The sequence below is a fragment of the Apis mellifera genome, linkage group LG7 (genome assembly GCF_003254395.2).
Source record: "Apis mellifera strain DH4 linkage group LG7, Amel_HAv3.1, whole genome shotgun sequence".
Taxonomy (NCBI): Eukaryota; Metazoa; Arthropoda; class Insecta; order Hymenoptera; family Apidae; genus Apis; species Apis mellifera.
In genome coordinates this window covers 8,813,922-8,832,202 of record NC_037644.1, presented here as the reverse complement: position 1 = coordinate 8,832,202, position 18,281 = coordinate 8,813,922, and the positions used below count along the sequence as shown (strand labels likewise).

Below are 18,281 nucleotides of genomic sequence, written 5' to 3'. Positions count from 1 at the left end.
CATCTTCTTGGCAGCGTACACTTCCCCTGACCATTCAGACGCTACGTCATACCGACGACGGAAGCTTCCCTCTCGCCTACGTGGTTAAGAAAATTCCGGCAAGCATTGACGCTCCTCCACCCCCTCCGCCTAATGCAATCTAAATCTAAACCTAGCTCGAGAAAATTTTCGCGAAAAGACGAAAGTGGCGCTGCCCATTGGCGTTTCTCTCTCTCTCTCTCTCTCTCGTCTAGGATGGTGGACGCTTGCTTATAGTTTCCTTCGAACTGTAGCGGAAGGTGGCTGTTGTGGAGGTGGAAAATCGGGCGCGGACGATCCTCCTCTGGCATCTCGCTATCAGTCTTCCGAGGGAGCGTCGCGACGATCGACGAGCGGCCAAAAATCAGCTCGGACCTCTCTCTCTTTCTCTCTCTCTCTCTCTCTTTTTCCTATTCTCTTTCTTTCTCTCTTTCCTCTTCTCCTCTCTAAAAAAACATTTTACACGCATCCAACAGAGTTAATTGGAACAGAGAGAATCCGAACGAAGAGATCGAGACTGACAGATCGCTCGACGATCGGACGCTACCTCCCCCTTCCCCTTCTCTGGCATCTCTAAATATCTAAACGTTTCTTCCCTCCCCCCTTCCTCCCATTTTTGACGCGAGTGAAACGAATTTGTATTGTAAATATATCAACGCGAAGTGGAAGAAGAGACCAAGGAAGAATCTCGAAATTAATTAAGTGAAAATCGTCGAATTGATGGAACAGTGTTGAAGTGTTCGAATATTATCGTTTATCATTGACAATGGGACGGAACGATAGAATGACGATTGTAGGTGCGATGTCGCTGTTCCAATAGTCGAGGTGAAGTCATCGAGAATACGTTTCGGGCACGAGAGGACGCTTTTCTCGGTTTTATTTTTGCGACACCCCTGTCACCGTCGATATCGCGATCGATAAATAACGCATTGGCGGTGCCAATGCGTATGAGGCGTCCGTGATCATCGACGTTCACTGATCGAATAAGCATCGATGAGGGTGGGCGAGAGGAAGGATCGATGCATCGGTTCGGATTTCATCCGCCTCTTCGACCCTTGCTCGACCCTCGATCCACCCGGGACATTTCCTCCTTGGGACTTGTTGAGGTTCAAGGAACTCGCGAGTGATAAATGATTCGAACGCATGTTGTGAGTGGTGAATCTTCTTGATTGTGTGGTGGGAAAAAAAAAGAAAGGAAAGAAAAAAGTGGAGAAAAAGTGTGTGGCAAGCCTCTCGTGTGGTGGGAAGATGGGAAGCGACTGTTGCAAATGCGCCAATGGCAACAAACAACACTCCATTGCGGGATCGTTTAGGGAACGTTCTGGATACCGGTAGGACAACATTTTCATTGTTGTTTCGTCTGTAATAATCTCGAACGAGATTAATGTCACTATTTCAATTGTTTATTATTTATTTGAAATTGATCGATTTAACTTGAAATATAAAATTCTAGAAAGAATTTCAATTTCATTTATTTATATTACGATGCATCTAGAAATTAAAATTGAAATTCTTCTCTATGTATAAATATCCTACGTAAAATAAGATTCTTAAAATAAGAATCATATCATAGTTTAGAGAGTGCGCATCAATAGGAATGGTTTTATTGACATTGTTTTTACGGATCCTCATAAACTATATCGAGAGATCGATCTTGCACGTTTCCATTCTCCGTCTAAAAGCGTCTAAATAAAAATCGGTTGCACGCTTCCAACGTATTTCGAGCAAACAAATGATCTAGAGCGCCTCAAACACTTGGCATTGCTCTACTGCCCTATTTTCGTCGTCTTTTTACACGGCCGTGCAAGCATGGCGACGCAAACGTGTCGTTGGACCGCGGGAAACGCGCGGATTTTTTGGAGGGTTTGGATCAGATATCTTTCTACGATCTAGAAACATCGTCTCTTTCTTCTTTTCCTCCTCTCGATGATACGATGTTGTTCCGCAGATTTCGAGCAAAGTTGTGATCAATTGTGATAGATATAAAGATACATATCTTCTTTCTTCTTGTTGTTGTCGTCGGTGAAAATAAGATCGAATGATACATGTATAATAATATTTTTATTTATATCGAAATAAACAAATCGAAAATTGATTTCATAATTAAAATTGTATATAGATTTCTTCATTTTAAAAGAATATTATTATACAAGTTTTGTATAATATTATCTTCTTATTGCATTTTATAATAAAACAATCTCGATCCCTTGGGATACTCGGTCCCAAACTATTTCAAACTTTCTCAAATGATTCTCCATTTTTTTTATTCTTCCACGAGATCATTCATCGATCCCCGCAGCGTTGGTAAACGATCAGATCGATCACGAAACGTTGAATTTATTTAGTTAGACGAAATAGACATTGCATCACCTCGGCGAGGAGAGGCGCCTGTGCACGCGCCTCCCCGAGGTCGAGAAGGGCGCGAATTTTACAAGGTGTTGCGCGCGTTGCGCAAACGAAGATTTTCTATACGAGCGAATTGAATGAGCGGCGCAAATAATAGAATCTTTCGTCTGCCACACCGGTGAAAAAATAGAAGAAAGACGATGATCGCAGGTCCGATTGGACATCGGCCATCGCCCCGGCGGCAGGCAGCATTTGGATATTGCAAAACCGACCTCATTCCGTTAGAAAGTGTTCCTACTTGCGCTTTCTTGCTGGCAATCGAGTCGTCTGTGTTTTCCAATCGATCATTGGTCCGATCTTTTGGTATCTCTATCTGTTTCGTCTCTCTTTCTCTCTCGATTCGTTGTCAATTAATCGATCTGTTCGAATATTTCGTCGTTCATTTCGTACTTTCTATACATGGAAATGTAATTTAGTTAAAGATCGATTCATGGAACTTGTGAGTTCTTTCGTATCGAAAATTGAAACGGAATAATTAAAGATTGCACAATGTTGTGAGAGTCGTGAATCGATCAATAAAATTAAATTAAATTATCTCAGTTAAGTAATTCAGAAGATCAGATTGGATACAGAAATTTAAGATATACATACGTGTGCGATCTTTTGAGCAAGGAAAAAAATTATGATTTCTATCATGCCTTTATGATTCAAGCATCATTCATATAGCAGTGCGGTTTTCTTGAATGAATGAAAGAGAAATGTGACTGGGAATAATTTTAACACGGATGACGAAATGAAGGATTCAACGTTAAATGTTGGGAAATCGAATGTAAATTCTTTTTACGATACACGTAAATTAGTTTCTTGTTACTTGCAAATGTTACGTGACTATATATAAATAGTAGTTTATGTTTCTATTGATAATAAAAAATTTTATTCTTTCCATTATTCGTCCATATCCTTTTTAAACAATTGATACTCATTTGTTATAATTGATTATTATTAATGTATTGTCGATGTGTTTTATGCATGATTTGCATTACTACTGGACAAAAAGTTCAAGGTTTTTCTCTGATATTGATTGATTATTTGTTATTGTCATTACTGCTGTCATTCCTTAATTCTAAATAATCTTATTGCTCATTTATTCCTGTCCAAAAAAAAATTTAATAAAATTTAAAATTACCTTCTTGGAGATCATTAAAAATGCTAAAGATGTATATATCTTAATGGATATCTCTTTGAATATTCTTTCAATTTAATTTTTGTACTTTCAAAAAATTATCAAGATTAGGAAAGAATTGTTGTTATCAAACACTTTTTTCTCTCTGAAATGAAATCTCGACGAGTTGCTAGATTCGTAAAGCTAGAAATGTATGGAATGTTCGTATACATAGGATGTTAGAATTCGTTTCCATTGGTCTGTTGTTTCAAAGCAAAGATTTGTTCCACTGTTATTTATAGAACGCCCACGTATACCGAGAAATCGTAATTCACTGGTGTTATCCACGAGATCTTACCTGTCTTTCATGTGATTCCGTCAATGATCGAATGATCGAAGAAAGAAAGACGAGGGTTTATATTCCATTCTAACGAAATTGTGATTTCGATTGTGAAATGTAAATCTTACGATTTACAAATTAACAAATAGTGAAAAATGGCGTATTTAATATCTTGGGATACTTTCAACGATATATGGTTGTATTATATATTTCGTGAAGATTAAATTTCGTTTGAAATTTATTCGAATCGTTAAAAGAAATATATCACCGTGTTTCGAACAATATTGGGATAATTTAATTGGAAGAGAATTTAAAGGAAATATTTTAGTCCACCGGTGTTTATTTTAACTTATTTCAAATTTTCCTGCCTCCCACGTAATGTCTACGAATATTATAGCAATAGTAAATATCAAAGGTGGCGTGCACCACGATGATCAATTAAGTATTAAAACCGTTTCTGTTATTATTAAATAAAAAATATATTATAAATATTTCTTTTTACAATACGATGCAATTTTTAAATGTTTTCTAATCCAGAATAAATCATCGTTGAACTATTCGAGTGCAAATTATTAATTTTCAAGAAATTACGAAGAAAAATTGTTTTATCAAAAATCAAAAAACATATAAAATACTTAACTTCTTAAATTTTCAAAATGACTGTATGAATAACATATTATGAAGATTCTTATATATCATTTAATTATAATATTTAATTATAATAAAAATAGCATAATGTAACATTCAGAATCAAGTTCAATGAGGAATTTTCGATTTTCAACAACGATTTTTGATCTAATTGCAGAATACGCGGGGATGTACCGATACCGTCCGACAGATACAGGGTACAAATGAGAGGGAACGTGGTCCAATTGACCCTGAAGCAGTCGCAGAAAGACGACACTGGGCATTACGCTCTTGTGGCCACGAGAGTTGGCCAAGGATTCGAGAAAGGATCCTCGAAGAAGATTCATCTGAGCGTGGACGAGGCCATCTCGGAAGAGGGTGATCCACCGATCTTCCTTCGAAGATTGACAGACCTTGCGGTTAAAGTTGGAACCAGGACCAGATTCCTCGTGGAAATTCGAAGTTCGACCACACCGAAGGTAATTACTCATTGATTAATTAATTAATCAATTAATTTTAACTTTACTCTTAATATACTCGAGAATATTTGAATTATTAAATAAATAAATAATTAAATTTCAATTGATAAAATATAATCCTTTTCTTTTTTTTTCTAAAAAATTCTTAGATACCTTTATTTCTTAAATTACCGATCGAATGGAAAATAAATATTTGATTTAAAGCATAGAATAATTTAATAATAATTCAAGACTTGTTAAACCAAACTCATTACGATTTTTGTAAATAAACTCGCGAACGAAAATAACCCCCGTCAAATAAATAATCTTCAAATCCAGAAAAATAAACGTGCATAATTTGTAAAAAAAGAAAAAAAAAAAAAAAGAAGAAGAATTAAAACTTATAATTACAAAATAAACCCGATACGAAAAACAAATAAAAACGAATAAACTGATCAAATTGGTGAAAACACCGAGAAAAAGAAACCCTCTCGAATCTGAACTGAAAATTAAGGAGCGCCTAACGTTCCAAAATTGGTAGGCCGGGCTAAGCGAAGATGGAATCCGTGCCAACCCGTCGGTGATTAACCCGGAAGGGTTGCGATCGAAATCACCCGGTGACTTATTACGGATCTCTGCTCCCACTTTTTGCCTTCGAAGCGGGAAACGCGCGCTAAAAGGGAGCCAAGAGGTCCATGACCCGGGATTCGAAGAGACGGAAGGCGAAGAGAACGAACGGTCGTTACGCGTCGTATTACGACTATTATTACGCTCGCGCGTATACTATGGCCCCCGAGGTATGCCCCCGGATCGGCTAAATCCGCGTTAAGTCTCTGCTCTCCGCGAGAGAGAGAGAGAGAGGAAGAGAGAGACTGTTGTAAACTCTCGTTTTCCGCGATGCTCTCTTTGAGGGGATTGCGTAATCGGTCGGAGGGATTGTGGGAAGGAAGATTGGAAATTATTGGAAATTATTGGAATATGGAATAAAATGTGGCAAAGGGAATTTGTGAATTTTGATTTTTTTATAGATACAATTATTTAAGTTATTTTTTTTGTATATATGAAATAATATTTATCAGAAACATTTTTTGAGAGAAGAGATTTGGGATGGAAAATTATCGTAAGGATTCTTTATTTGTTTATTTATATTTGGTGTGAATATTGTTAAATAATATAATTCTAAGGAATCTAAAAAATTATAAATAGTTTAAGATTGTTCTTCTCCATTTTCAAAAATTAATCTTGTAGGAACTATTTATTGCAATTTGAAAATGCAAGATTTTGGATGATAGAGGAGATTGGGAAATTATTGGAATGGAAAGGAAAAAACATATGGCAAAGAGAATTTGTGAATTTTGATTTTTTATAGATAGTTGTTCAAGCTTTTTTTTGAAAATAATGTTTCTTCCTATACGAAATATATAATTCTAAAGAATCTAAAAAAATTAAAATTCTTAAAATTCTTTTTCAAAAATTAATCTTTTAAAAACTATCAAATTTTCAATTTCGATTTTTCGAATCTAACCATTATCTCAAAACCTCAACAATAATCCATCCTCCCTAAAATTAAACTTCGTTTCTAATCTTTGTTGCAACTTCTAACTATCTTAATAAAAAGATATATATACAATTTTAAAAATCAAAATTCTTCCATCCCTATCATAAGTGACAAAATGATTATCCCACAAAAATACCAATAATTCTCCAGATATTACTTATATCTTCTCTAAATTAAATTTAAAAAAATCAAAAATCGAAAAATATAACGTATCTACCGTTTAACCTGTCATTTATTATTTCCACGAGGCCGTGCTATCGTTTGACTGGTCGTTGACGTCAACTCGCCGCCGTGTTAAATCTCACAACGGTGTCCTTCTTCTTCTCGAATTCCAGATCACTTGGCACAGAAATGCCGAGCAGATACACGCCGGTACGAGATTCTCCTTCGTCCACGAGGGAAACTTCTACTGCGTGGACGTGGCTCCCGTCACGGTCGAGGACGAAGGGCACTGGACCTGCATGGCGGAGAATCGAGGGGGGCGATCGTCCTGCACGTCTCGCCTCACCGTGATCGGTAAGGATAAAGCGTGTCAAATTCGACGAGACGTTACAGAGAGACATTTCCAGAAACTCGGCTCAGTGGCTAAACGCATTCCCTTGTTGCCGAAAATAGAAACCGAGCCGAACGGTGGACAGCGTTTTGGGATTCGGAGATAGAGAGATAAATTGTGGCCGAAGAGGTTGCAAAATTCTTATAGTAAACTTGCTTCCTTAGAAAAAAAAAAAAAAAGAAAAGAAGAAATTAAATTAAATTAGTATTGGAATATTTAAAATTTTTTTTATTTATATGACGAATTTGGAAATTTATCAGAAATTTGGAAACATAAACGAATTGTGGTTGATAAGATTAGGAATGTAATTTTGTTTCCGTTGAATTTTTTTAATTCTAAAGATAAATTTGGAAGATATTGATATATTTGGATTCGTAGCTTTCTCTAAAGTATTTTTTAAATATTCTTTTATGAATTGGAATTTTGAAATGTAGATATGGTACTTTCAAGTTTTAAACACTTATTTCTTTTTATCAATTTATCACTTTTCTTATTCTTTAATTTAAATTCTTGATCTAGAAGAATTTTTATGTACGAAGAATCATTAAGAAGAATATTTGAAATAATTGAACATTTGAAAAGGAAATATTTTGAAATTTATTTTTATCCTACGTAAATTTATTTTATTTCAAATATGATCATTTTCTATTTTCCATTTCAGTGTTACACATGCAAGAAAAAAATTCTGAGTAATATTTTGTAATAAAATAATGATTGTTATTTACGTCGCACTAATAATTCTTAAGTTACTTCTTTATAACTCTTTCTGTCTTTTTTTTTTTTTATTTTAATTTACAGTCCCAAAAGCTTACAAAAGACCAGAATTCGTGGAGGAGCTACGGGCTCTCCTTACAGAGACTGGAACAGTGTCCTTGGAGTGCAAGGTAGTCGGTGTGCCCACCCCCGTGTTGAGATGGTTCAAGGACAACAAAGAAATCAAGGCTGGCGATGTATTCGCTTTAACTGCCAATCTCGACGATCCAACATCCCTTGGAATTTACACTTGCGAGGCAGTGAATTGTATGGGAATTGCTTATTCCTCTTCAAAAGTAAGTAATTACTTAATCATTCTTCAATCCATTCTCGAAAAAAATTTCTATTTTCGCCTAAATCTATTTAAACTATTTTAGATTATAATAATAAAATAGAAAGTTCAATAAATTCTAGAATATTCTCAAATTTTTTAATAAAAAAATTTTTTTAGTAAAAAAAAGTAATAAATATGCTTGGAAAGTTAAAAAAAAATTCAATCGAAACAAATAAAATTAATTAAATTATTGTGCAATCTAATTATTGTGTATTGATTCGTTTTCTCAGGTACATGTAGTCGGAAAAGGTAGCAGGGAGGGTTCTCTGAAACCAGCTGATTCCTTGACACCGTTCGGTCCTCTTCCTATCTTCACGAAAATTCTGCAAGACGAGTGTTGCAGGATTGGAGACACTCTCAGGCTTTCTTGTCAAGGTACAAAAATCTTCCTTCTTTATTTTTTTATTATACACGAATACTTTTAGCAAATTTATTCAAATACAAACATAATTATATGTTTCGATATATAATTATAATTTCGAAAATACGTATTGTAGATTAGACATTTCTGTGTTTATTGTTATTGAGTTATTTTTTTAATTAATCAACAAAATTTACTTACGATTTCAATCTTTATGCTGCAACAGTTCAAGTACCACCATGGCCGAAAGCAATTACGTGGTACAACAAGGAGGGGCGCATCGAGGCCAGCGAAAAATATCACGTGATGGAGGATGGCCTTGGTGGATACTCTATAGAGGTAAACCCTGTCGAAGCCATGGACGAGGGCGAGTGGAAGTGCGTCGCCACGAACGCTGAAGATATGAAACAGTTTACTACTTGCCACGTTGCAATGTCCAGTGAGTAGAAATGTTATCTCTTTTTAATTTAATTCGATTTATTATATATCTAAATTTATTTGAATATTAGATAAATTGATATTATATCATTTGATAAAGAATTTTTAATTTGAGAGAAATATATTTTTTCTTTTGTTCTATAATCGAAAAATTTAAAATACATTTCTTTTATTTTTTTACTAGAGATGATATATCTAATATGCATTGTAATAAAAATTTTTAAAAAGTAGATTAAATTTTCAAAATGAAATACAACAATTTCACAATCTTTATAAGAATTACTTTGGAATGTATTATCCTATCAGTCTTGAAAAAATTAAATTCATTTATATAAATTTTTCAACTATTCTTGATAAATTATTGCATTAAATAATAATAATTAAATCAAAAATAAATTTTTTCCAAGCTTTTTAGGAAAATTAGAAAATAAGAAATGATCCTTAAAAATTCTAAGATTTCAGAATTGGTAATGTTAAAAATTCATCAATTAAATAATTGTTTTATTCAAGTTCCAAAGAATTATAGGAAACCACGCTTCATGGAAAGCTTGAAAGCTGTCCTAACTGAAGAAGGTCTGGTGTCGTTCGAATGCAAAGTCGTAGGATTCCCTACGCCATTGCTCAGGTGGTTCAAAGATGGTCAGGAATTAAAACCAGGAGATGTTTATCAATTGACTGGGACTAACTCCTTAGGTATCGATTTTAAAAAATTTTAAATATCGAATTAATTAGATTGATTGTTCAACCTTATAAATTATTAATCATTTAATCTTAACACTTTTAAGAATTTTAATATACTTTTAATTTTAGAAATTTTCAATTTTATTAATCTTTTATTTTTCAGAATCTAATTAAAATGGGAAAACATTTTTCATTTCATATAAAAACAAATAAACCAAATGATCAATTATTTTATCTTTTAGATTAATGAATTATTATTTATTTTTAATTATTAATTGTATTAATTCATTAACAATTATAATTTTATGATTTTTAATATTTTTCATTTTCATTTCGATAAGGTTCCTATTGTTGCATTGCAAGAAACTGTATGGGAGAGGCAAAGAGTACAGCCGAATTAACGATCGAAGATATTCAAAATCAATTAAACGAAGAAGAACGCCTGCAATTGTTAAATACGAATCAACCACCCATTTTTATCAAAGGTCTTAGAAGTTGCGAGGCGAGGATCAACGAAGATTTTCGATTTACAGTGCAAGGTAATGATTGCAAATTTCCATATAATTTTAATCATAAATCGATTGCTAAAAATGGCAAATCATTTTTTTTAAATAATAATTGCATCATTATTATAGATTCTTTTATCAAAATTATGTATAAAAGTAAAATTTCCTTTCTTTTTTTTCAATCTTATTTATAAATAAATAAACTCGATCGAAACAAATCATTTTTTTACTCATGAAATTATAAATGATTTTAAATTAAGAAACATAAAAATATAAACAAATATCATAGATATTATTTTATTATTAATTTTTAATTATAGATTTAATATTTAATTTCCAAAGTCATTTTTATATTACTATAATTCTAAAATTAATATACTAATTTTTATTTTTATTATTTTTATTTATTTTAATTATTTCTTGTAATATACTTAAATTCTAATTTAAATATAATGAATCTATTATCTATTCTTATTCAAATTTATTATATTCATTTATCAATTCTCTAATATATAATTTCCAATTTTTTTCTAAATCTTTCAATTATTAATTTAATTATAAACATAAAGACATGATTTTTTATGAACGCAATATTTTAAGTGACATTTATCCTCCAAAATTTCGCAGTCAGTATTTCCCCAGAGCCAAGCTTCTCTTGGTACAGGGACGATACACCGGTGGAGGAGAACGAGAGATACCGAGTTGCCAAGGAAAATCTTGGCATCTGCCACCTTGATGTACAAAAACTCGAATTCGTCGATCAAGTGAGTGTATTGTCTCGTTTAAGAAAGTAATATCATAATTAAAAAAAAAAAAAAAAAAAAGAAAGAAAAATTACGAGAAATTCATTATCGTATCGTACAGGCCGAGTGGAAGTGCGTTGCTTCCAACGATCACGGTCAAAGCATCACTTCCTGTTTTCTGAAACTAATCATTCCCAAACATTACAAGAAACCGAAATTTCTTGAGAGTTTGCGCGCCATATTGTCGGACGAGGGTGCCGTAAACTTGGAGTGCAAAGTGATCGGTGTTCCGCAACCGATTCTCAAATGGTACAAAGATGGCGTCGAATTGAAGCCAGGAGACATTCACAGGATCATTTCCGGCCAAGATGGCACCTGTTGTCTTGGAACTTACACCTGCGAAGCGACCAATTGCATGGGAACTGTCAGCAGTTCTGCCTCTCTTCTTGGCTTTGAAGGTATTTGAAATTTTGAACTAAAACTTTTATCAAGTAAATAATTATAGTATAAAGAAGAACATTTATTAAAAGATATTATAGGTACAAGTGATAAGTGAAATTGATTTAAACAACACTTGATAAAATTGTTTAAAATATTCGAAATACTTGTTTAACAGATAAATTGCCAGTTCGAAAGGAGATAAAGGAGCCACAATCTCCAAATGGCCACGAACTTGCCAGAAATTTGTCGCTCTCAACAATTCATGAAGAAAGAACGTCTCAATTATACGATACACCCCAAACCGACCATTCCGTCACGTTAGATGATCGAGGGGAAGTATCATTCAGCTTCGATGGTAAAGAGGTTTCCGTCAGCCTCTACGAAACTCCTGATCTCACCGAGGAAGAAGCTCTTCAAATTGTCGAGATGTATGCTGATCAATTGTCTGAACATGTTACAGGTAAATGCATAATTTTACTATTACTTACAAAAATATATAGAAATATTTATTTTCAAATAAAATTCTGCATTATTATATAAATTATTCTCTATTATAATTTTAAAAATTACATACTATTTTCTATATCCTCCTATTAAATTCTACAAAAGAAAAAGAAGATAACAAAAGTGATTATGAATTTCAAATTTCCTCTCATTCCTTACTTTTTAGAGCACAACGTGATCGAACTTCCGCCAATGCGATTCGTAAAAGAGTCCTCTAATTCTGGTAACCTGTTGATGGAGGCAGTGGTGATCGATGTGTCTCCAGACTACTTCGTCAGCGCGGAAGACGGCGACGACCTTCGTACGGAGGCCGACTTTGAGGACGTCTCCATAATGGACGACGTGACTCGAGTGTTCTCGTCCCCGGAACAAGATTCTCGCAGCTCTCTGAAGAGATCTGCCAGATACAGTTTGGACGAGGACGACAAACCGCCAATTAAACCGCCCAGGAAAAAGTCGAGCTCCTCGTCGAAGAGCGAGAAAAGCGAGAAGAGTCAGAAGATGGAGTCGGAAAGCTTCCACAGCGCCCAAAGGGACGAGCCATTTTCACCAGTCTCTCCTATGTCTCCTGTATCCTCGTTGAAACAAGATGACAGCGACACTTTCGCCGACGCTCTCTCCTCCGCAAGATTATCCATCTCTGAGAATCAAATCCAGAAAGGGAACGAAGACATTCGAGAGAGGAAACGTAGTCTGAGCGGGGAGAAAACGACCGGTTCCAGCGTGGACGATGGGATAGGCGGCGACTCCTCTTTCGACTCTGTAACCGGCGCTGCAAAGAAGAAGAAGAAGCATCGAAAAAAGAAGCACAGACGAGAGAAAGGTAGCTCGGAGGAATCATCTATTGCCAGCGAGATCGATGGAAAACGCAAAGAAAGTGGACCGTTAAGAGCCAACATCGAGACGCTTCAACGCATAGAGTCTGTAAAGAAGATTGAAAAAGCGTACGTAGAAGAAGCGGCTGAAAAATCTGACGAAAGGAAGCAAAGCGTCGATGAATCTGATAAATCTTTGTCGAAGAGTAACAAGGAGAGATTGTTGGACAATATGAGAAAAATGAAAGAACCCGTGCTGATAGTTCGCAACACTTTGGTTAGCATCGACAGCTTGGAGGCCAAATTAAACAGCGGTAGCGAGGAAGAATGTGAAAGAATTGTGAAGGAGAACGTGATTAAACCGATTCAAACGCTGTGCGAGGAAGTCTCGTCCATAGAGTCTAAAGCATTGAAAAGTGCAGGAGACAGATCGTTGAATCAGACGGTACGAATCTCCCTTTTGGAATCCATCGGAGGCCCGACTGAGGAACTTCTTCGCGGCATGGAATTGATAGAACGCCAAGAGAACGTTAAGAACCGTAAGATGGATTTAATCGCGATTTTAGAAAGCCTCACGGATCCCGTCGATGAGATCCTGATGGGGATCACTAAGATCGAGCACGAATTGACAGGTCGTGCAAAAGGTGAGAAACCTATCGCTCTGATCAGGATGACATCCGCGGTCTCTAAGCTCGACGAGAACGTGAGAGAGGTTTTGACCGTGGACAGAAGAGCTTCGCGATTAGTGGCTAGATTCGACGAGATTCTGAACACGTTGGATTTCTTCTTGAACGACGTTTCCGTGGATCCAACTAAGGGAACGATTGAAACTGTAGACACCATTGTGGTTGAGTCTCTTTCGAGGTCTGTTGAGGACATGGCTCGAGTTTTAGCTCGTTTCTCCGCGATCGAATCAAAAATTGAAGGAGCGTCTAAAGTCATAGACGAGTTAATACTTCCGACCCGTGAACTGAAGGCAAAATTGGACACGCTGAGATCAGCATTGGAGACTTACGAGACGAGAGGAATTTTGTCTGAACATCGAACAAAACTGATAGAATCTTTGCAAGATTCTGTCGGACAGATCATCGAGGAAATTAACAAGGTGAAAGACGAGAAGCCGGTCGAAGATCATAAAATAGCGCTGAAAGAATCTAAGCAAGATGTTCTGAAAGAGGTGAGGCTCACTCTTCAAGAAGCTTTGAGATCATACGAAAACGTGGCGGGTAATCTTGATCCTCGGCTGTCTTCGATTTTCGATCGAATTGATGAGATGTATCGAAGACTGAAGACTCCTCAGAAACGAGAGATAGGTGTAGAATCGTTGGTAAGCCTGGAAAGTCTTCTCTATTCCCTCCAATGCACTCTTACGTCGACCGAGAACTGTGAAACAGTGTTTAAGCTGTTAGAACCCGCGATCTCTCAATTGAAATCGACGATAACGAACCTGAACGAAAAATCCTTGCAATCTGTACTGGACATGGTGAATAATCTTGAAAAAACTGTTCGTGGAACTGAGGACGAACAGGAAGATACGATATCTTCGAAATCGATTCAAGGAGAGCCACAAAATTTGACTGATAGAATTTTAGATTCATTGATAGACGTTCAATCGGCTCTGAGTGCTGCTCTACAGAGCATAGAAGACGTGGATTCGGTTACAAATGGTGCGACGAATTCTCAAAAATTGCTAGCTTCCTCGGACATAACTGTTTGTCTTGTAGAGCTTAGACAATATGTGTCTGATGTGGCTCACATAGCGATGACACTGAAAGAAGATCAAACATTGAACAGTCTGTTGGACGTGAAAGAACCGTTGATGGACCTTCAGGAAGCTCTTGTTTCGAAGGAAAGAACGTTCCAGGAACTTGAAATGATACGTAAAATATCGATTCCCATAGAGAAATTAAAGGTAACGGTATCGAAAGTGTTGTTCCATTGTCAATCACAAGAAGCCATCAACTCGATAAAAGATTTATCGACGATATTGGAAGAAATCGAAACTCAATTGCCAAAGACTGAAGCCCGATTAGTGGAGGCTGAAGAAGCGACTAAACATTATTTGCAAAGTTTAAACACGGATCAGAATCTTAGCAATGTTCATTTCGCTCTTTCGTCAGCCTTAGAGAGACACGAGAGAAGTTTTCCTGCACATACTTCGAGTCTAACCATTTGTGTCGAAGATCTTCGACAAAATATTGGCTCGACAGCAGTGGCAATCGCCAACTTGAAGAATCCAATAGACGAACAGATCGTAGCTCAAGTGTATTTGCTGAAGGATAGTCTGTTGAGCCTTCAAAGATCTCTGTTGACTCAGGAACACGAGCCTGAGGAGGAACAGATCTTGAAAGATCTGTTAAATCCAATCGAGAAGTTGAAGAGTTTGATTCAAAAGATGGTAGACAGCAAGGCAAAGACAGATTTAATTCTTCCCGTTTTGGAGCTTTTGGAAGAGATAGAAAAGGATACTCCATTGATCGCTAAAGAAGCGTCGAAGAAAAAAGCTCGAAGAGAGGCAGAGAAATTAATTCCTAAGAAGGAGGAACCGAAGGAAGAAAAAATTAAATCGTTTGCTCTGGCTAATAGAATCAATAGATCATTGGATCCCATGAAACACTGGCTATCTACCATATCAGATGACAGTGCAAAGGATGAAGAAGAATCTGTTCTGAGCTCAACTGTCGAGGATTTGAAACGAGATGTGAACAAAATTGCTATCGAGACCTCATACTCAGAGCCTCCTAGTGATGAAAATTTGATAGAGGCCTTGACTGGACTCCGTGAACCTTTGACAAGATTACGAAACGCCATATCGATGTATCACGAACCAGCAGACTTGTCTACTTTAGAAGGATTGAGCAGACCCATGAAATATCTTCTGCAAACTGTCATGGATGTTCTTGGAGACCACGCTGAAGAAGAATCGTTAAGGCCTATAATTGATATTGTGGAAGAAATCGAGAATCAAATACCTATTTCCATCAAGGAAGTGCTTTACAAAAAGGAATTGAAAGAGATGGTAAAATCAATGACACAAGAAGAAAAGGAAATAATTGGAACAATGACTTCTCAAGACGTCACCATTCAGGAAGAATCTATTCCCTTGGAAACCATCATCAAAGAGAAAGAAGAGATTATATCGAATATTTCTCAAGAAACTATTCCTGAAGGCACTCTAATGGAGAGTACTACGGTATTACCTGAAACACAATTCACTGAATCGATAATGGAACAGACTATAGGTGAAGAAATCAGCTCTCAAAAAACGGAACAGTTGCTTACGACGATAGAAGAATTACCAAAAGGAAAAGAAGACGCGAAGAAAATAAAGAAGGAAGAAGAAATGAAGAATTTGATTTTCTCGTTGTCGAAGACGTTAGATACAGTTCAGATGGATATGACGAGTATTTTGGAAGATTTCGAGGAGCCTACCACTGGAGCCATCATTGTTCCAGTCTCTCTGTTGGCCAATTCTTTGGAAGAATTCAGAAAAACGATCTCTTCGATGCAAGTAACGATTGAAACTCGTGGAAAATCCGTAGAATCTCGTGAAGAAATCGTCAATGAAACCGTTTCCATAATACAAAGTCTCGTGCAGCCATTAAATAATCTCCAAAAGGTTCTCCAACAATCTCATCAACATGGCGCCCGAGAGTTGGTAATTCTAAATCATTTAATCTTACCTTTGAACGTAATCGAGACAGAAATAATTAACTATGCAATTCAAAAGCTCGATCAAAACTCTGAATTGAAAAAAAATTGGGAACCAATTCTGAATCTTCTCAGAGACATCAAAGACACGATACCAATCATCGTAAAAGATATACATTCTAGACAAGAGCTTCTTGGATTTCTTCGTGAGGTTTTGAAACCCTTGAAGAATATCGAGGAACGAATGAAGATTCTTGAGAATCAAGCTGAGGACACATTAGAGACAGACGTGGCAAGAATTCTGGTAGAACCTTTAGATCATTTATTGAATACCATTAATATCACATCTCAGGAACTTGAGCTATTGGATCAACGAAGAGTTATCATCGTAGAGTTTCGAAGCCTCGTTGGACCTCTGGTGGAATTTCTAAGTAGTCTTTCAATGGTTCAAAGCAGTCGAAAAAGCTTGGTTCCAGAGGGAGCATTATTGGATGAAAGAAGAAGCGTTATTTCGAAAGCTGTGGAAGGTCTTCAAAGGCAAGCTTCGGCCATCTTGGACAGAATCTCTAATCTAGAAGGCGCCACGATGTTCGAAAGTGCATTGAACTCCTTGAAAAATGCTTCCATTTCTGTTCTGAAGCAAATTGGCAAGACTGATTATTCACGAAGATCCAGCACTGCTGAGTTCACTCTTCAATACAATCTTTCGACCTCGTTTAATCACTTGAAAAACACGATTGCAACTTTGGAAAAAAGCGTAGATAAACCGATCCATGAAATAATTATCAAATCTTTGGAAGGTTTGCAGAAACAAATTACATTGTCGGAGACGCATTTTATGCAAACGTACATCGAACAACGAGTTGACGAAGAAGCTATCGTAGAGGGATTTCTTTATCCGACTAATCAGCTTCGATCAGCTCTGAATACTTTAAAAGAAAAAATTGAAAAGAAAGAAATATCGATGGTTTCGAGTCAATCTGTGACACTTTTTCAAGCTTTGGCTAATTCTACGACTGAGCTGGCTTCTTCTTTGTCGCTTCATCGAGCCCAATTGATTCGAGAAGGAGAATCTGAAGGATCTTCTCTTGTGGAAACTTTGTCTGCCATGGTGGATGTTTTAGAAAGTGTAAAAGGTTCTATAATAGAAATCGATAAAATGATAAACGTAGAGAAAACAATGACAGAAAAAGAAAAAGTAGAAAAAGAAAAAGACCAAAGAATCGAAGAACAAAATATTTTACCGATTACTATTACGCAGATTGAGACAATTATTGACGAGATTATCGAAGTTTCGAAGGAGGAAGTGGAAAGTGTGTTAACTATCGAAAAATTATCACCAGAGAAAGAAATGGTGACGATAGAAGAAATGAAATCTGAATCTGAAAAAGAAAGAAAGAGTGTTTCAAAAATTGATGAAGATAATGAAGAATCTTTAATGAAAAAAATTGAATTAAAAGCAACTGAAAAAATTGAAATTCTTGAAGGAATGAAAGAAGAAAAAACAGATGATTTTCAAGATGTGAAAACAGAAAAGATTGACACTCTTAAGACAATGAAAGAAGAAAAGGCTGAGATAATTGAAGAAATAAAAGAAGAGAAAATGGAAACTTTGGAAGAAATGAAAGAAAAAAAAATTATTGCTCCTGAAGTGCCAAAAGAAATACAACTTGAATCGCTCGAAAAAATAACAGAACAAAAGGTTGAAATGCACGAAGCAACTCAGAAAAAAGAAGAAATTAAAACTATCGAAGAAAAAATTGAAGATATTGAAAGAAAGAGAGAAGAAAAAGTCGAAACTGAAGGAATGGCAGAAGAAAAAATTAAAATTCTCGAAGAAAAAATTACAGAACAAGAACAAGAGCAAAAAATTGAAACTATTGAAATAATGGAAGAAAATAAAATCCAATCTCTTGAAGAAATAAAAGAAAAGAAAATGGAAGATCTTAATGTAAAAAAAGAAAAAAAAACAGAAGCAATTCCTAAAACAGA

General features: G+C 35.7%; 1 protein-coding gene across 1 annotated transcript in view; it reads left to right on the top strand.

Annotated features, from left to right (window-relative positions):
• Positions 1–18,281, top strand: part of LOC725936 (titin homolog) — a 79,916-nt gene that overhangs the window by 15,436 nt on the left and 46,199 nt on the right. The window contains exons 13-23 of the mRNA XM_026441700.1: positions 4,672–4,972; positions 6,845–7,025; positions 7,861–8,111; positions 8,380–8,524; positions 8,737–8,949; positions 9,459–9,641; positions 9,971–10,168; positions 10,763–10,899; positions 11,000–11,336; positions 11,495–11,779; positions 11,990–18,171. Coding sequence (XP_026297485.1) covers positions 4,672–4,972; positions 6,845–7,025; positions 7,861–8,111; positions 8,380–8,524; positions 8,737–8,949; positions 9,459–9,641; positions 9,971–10,168; positions 10,763–10,899; positions 11,000–11,336; positions 11,495–11,779; positions 11,990–18,171 — 8,413 coding nt within the window. The remainder of the gene's footprint in view (positions 1–4,671; positions 4,973–6,844; positions 7,026–7,860; positions 8,112–8,379; positions 8,525–8,736; positions 8,950–9,458; positions 9,642–9,970; positions 10,169–10,762; positions 10,900–10,999; positions 11,337–11,494; positions 11,780–11,989; positions 18,172–18,281) is intronic.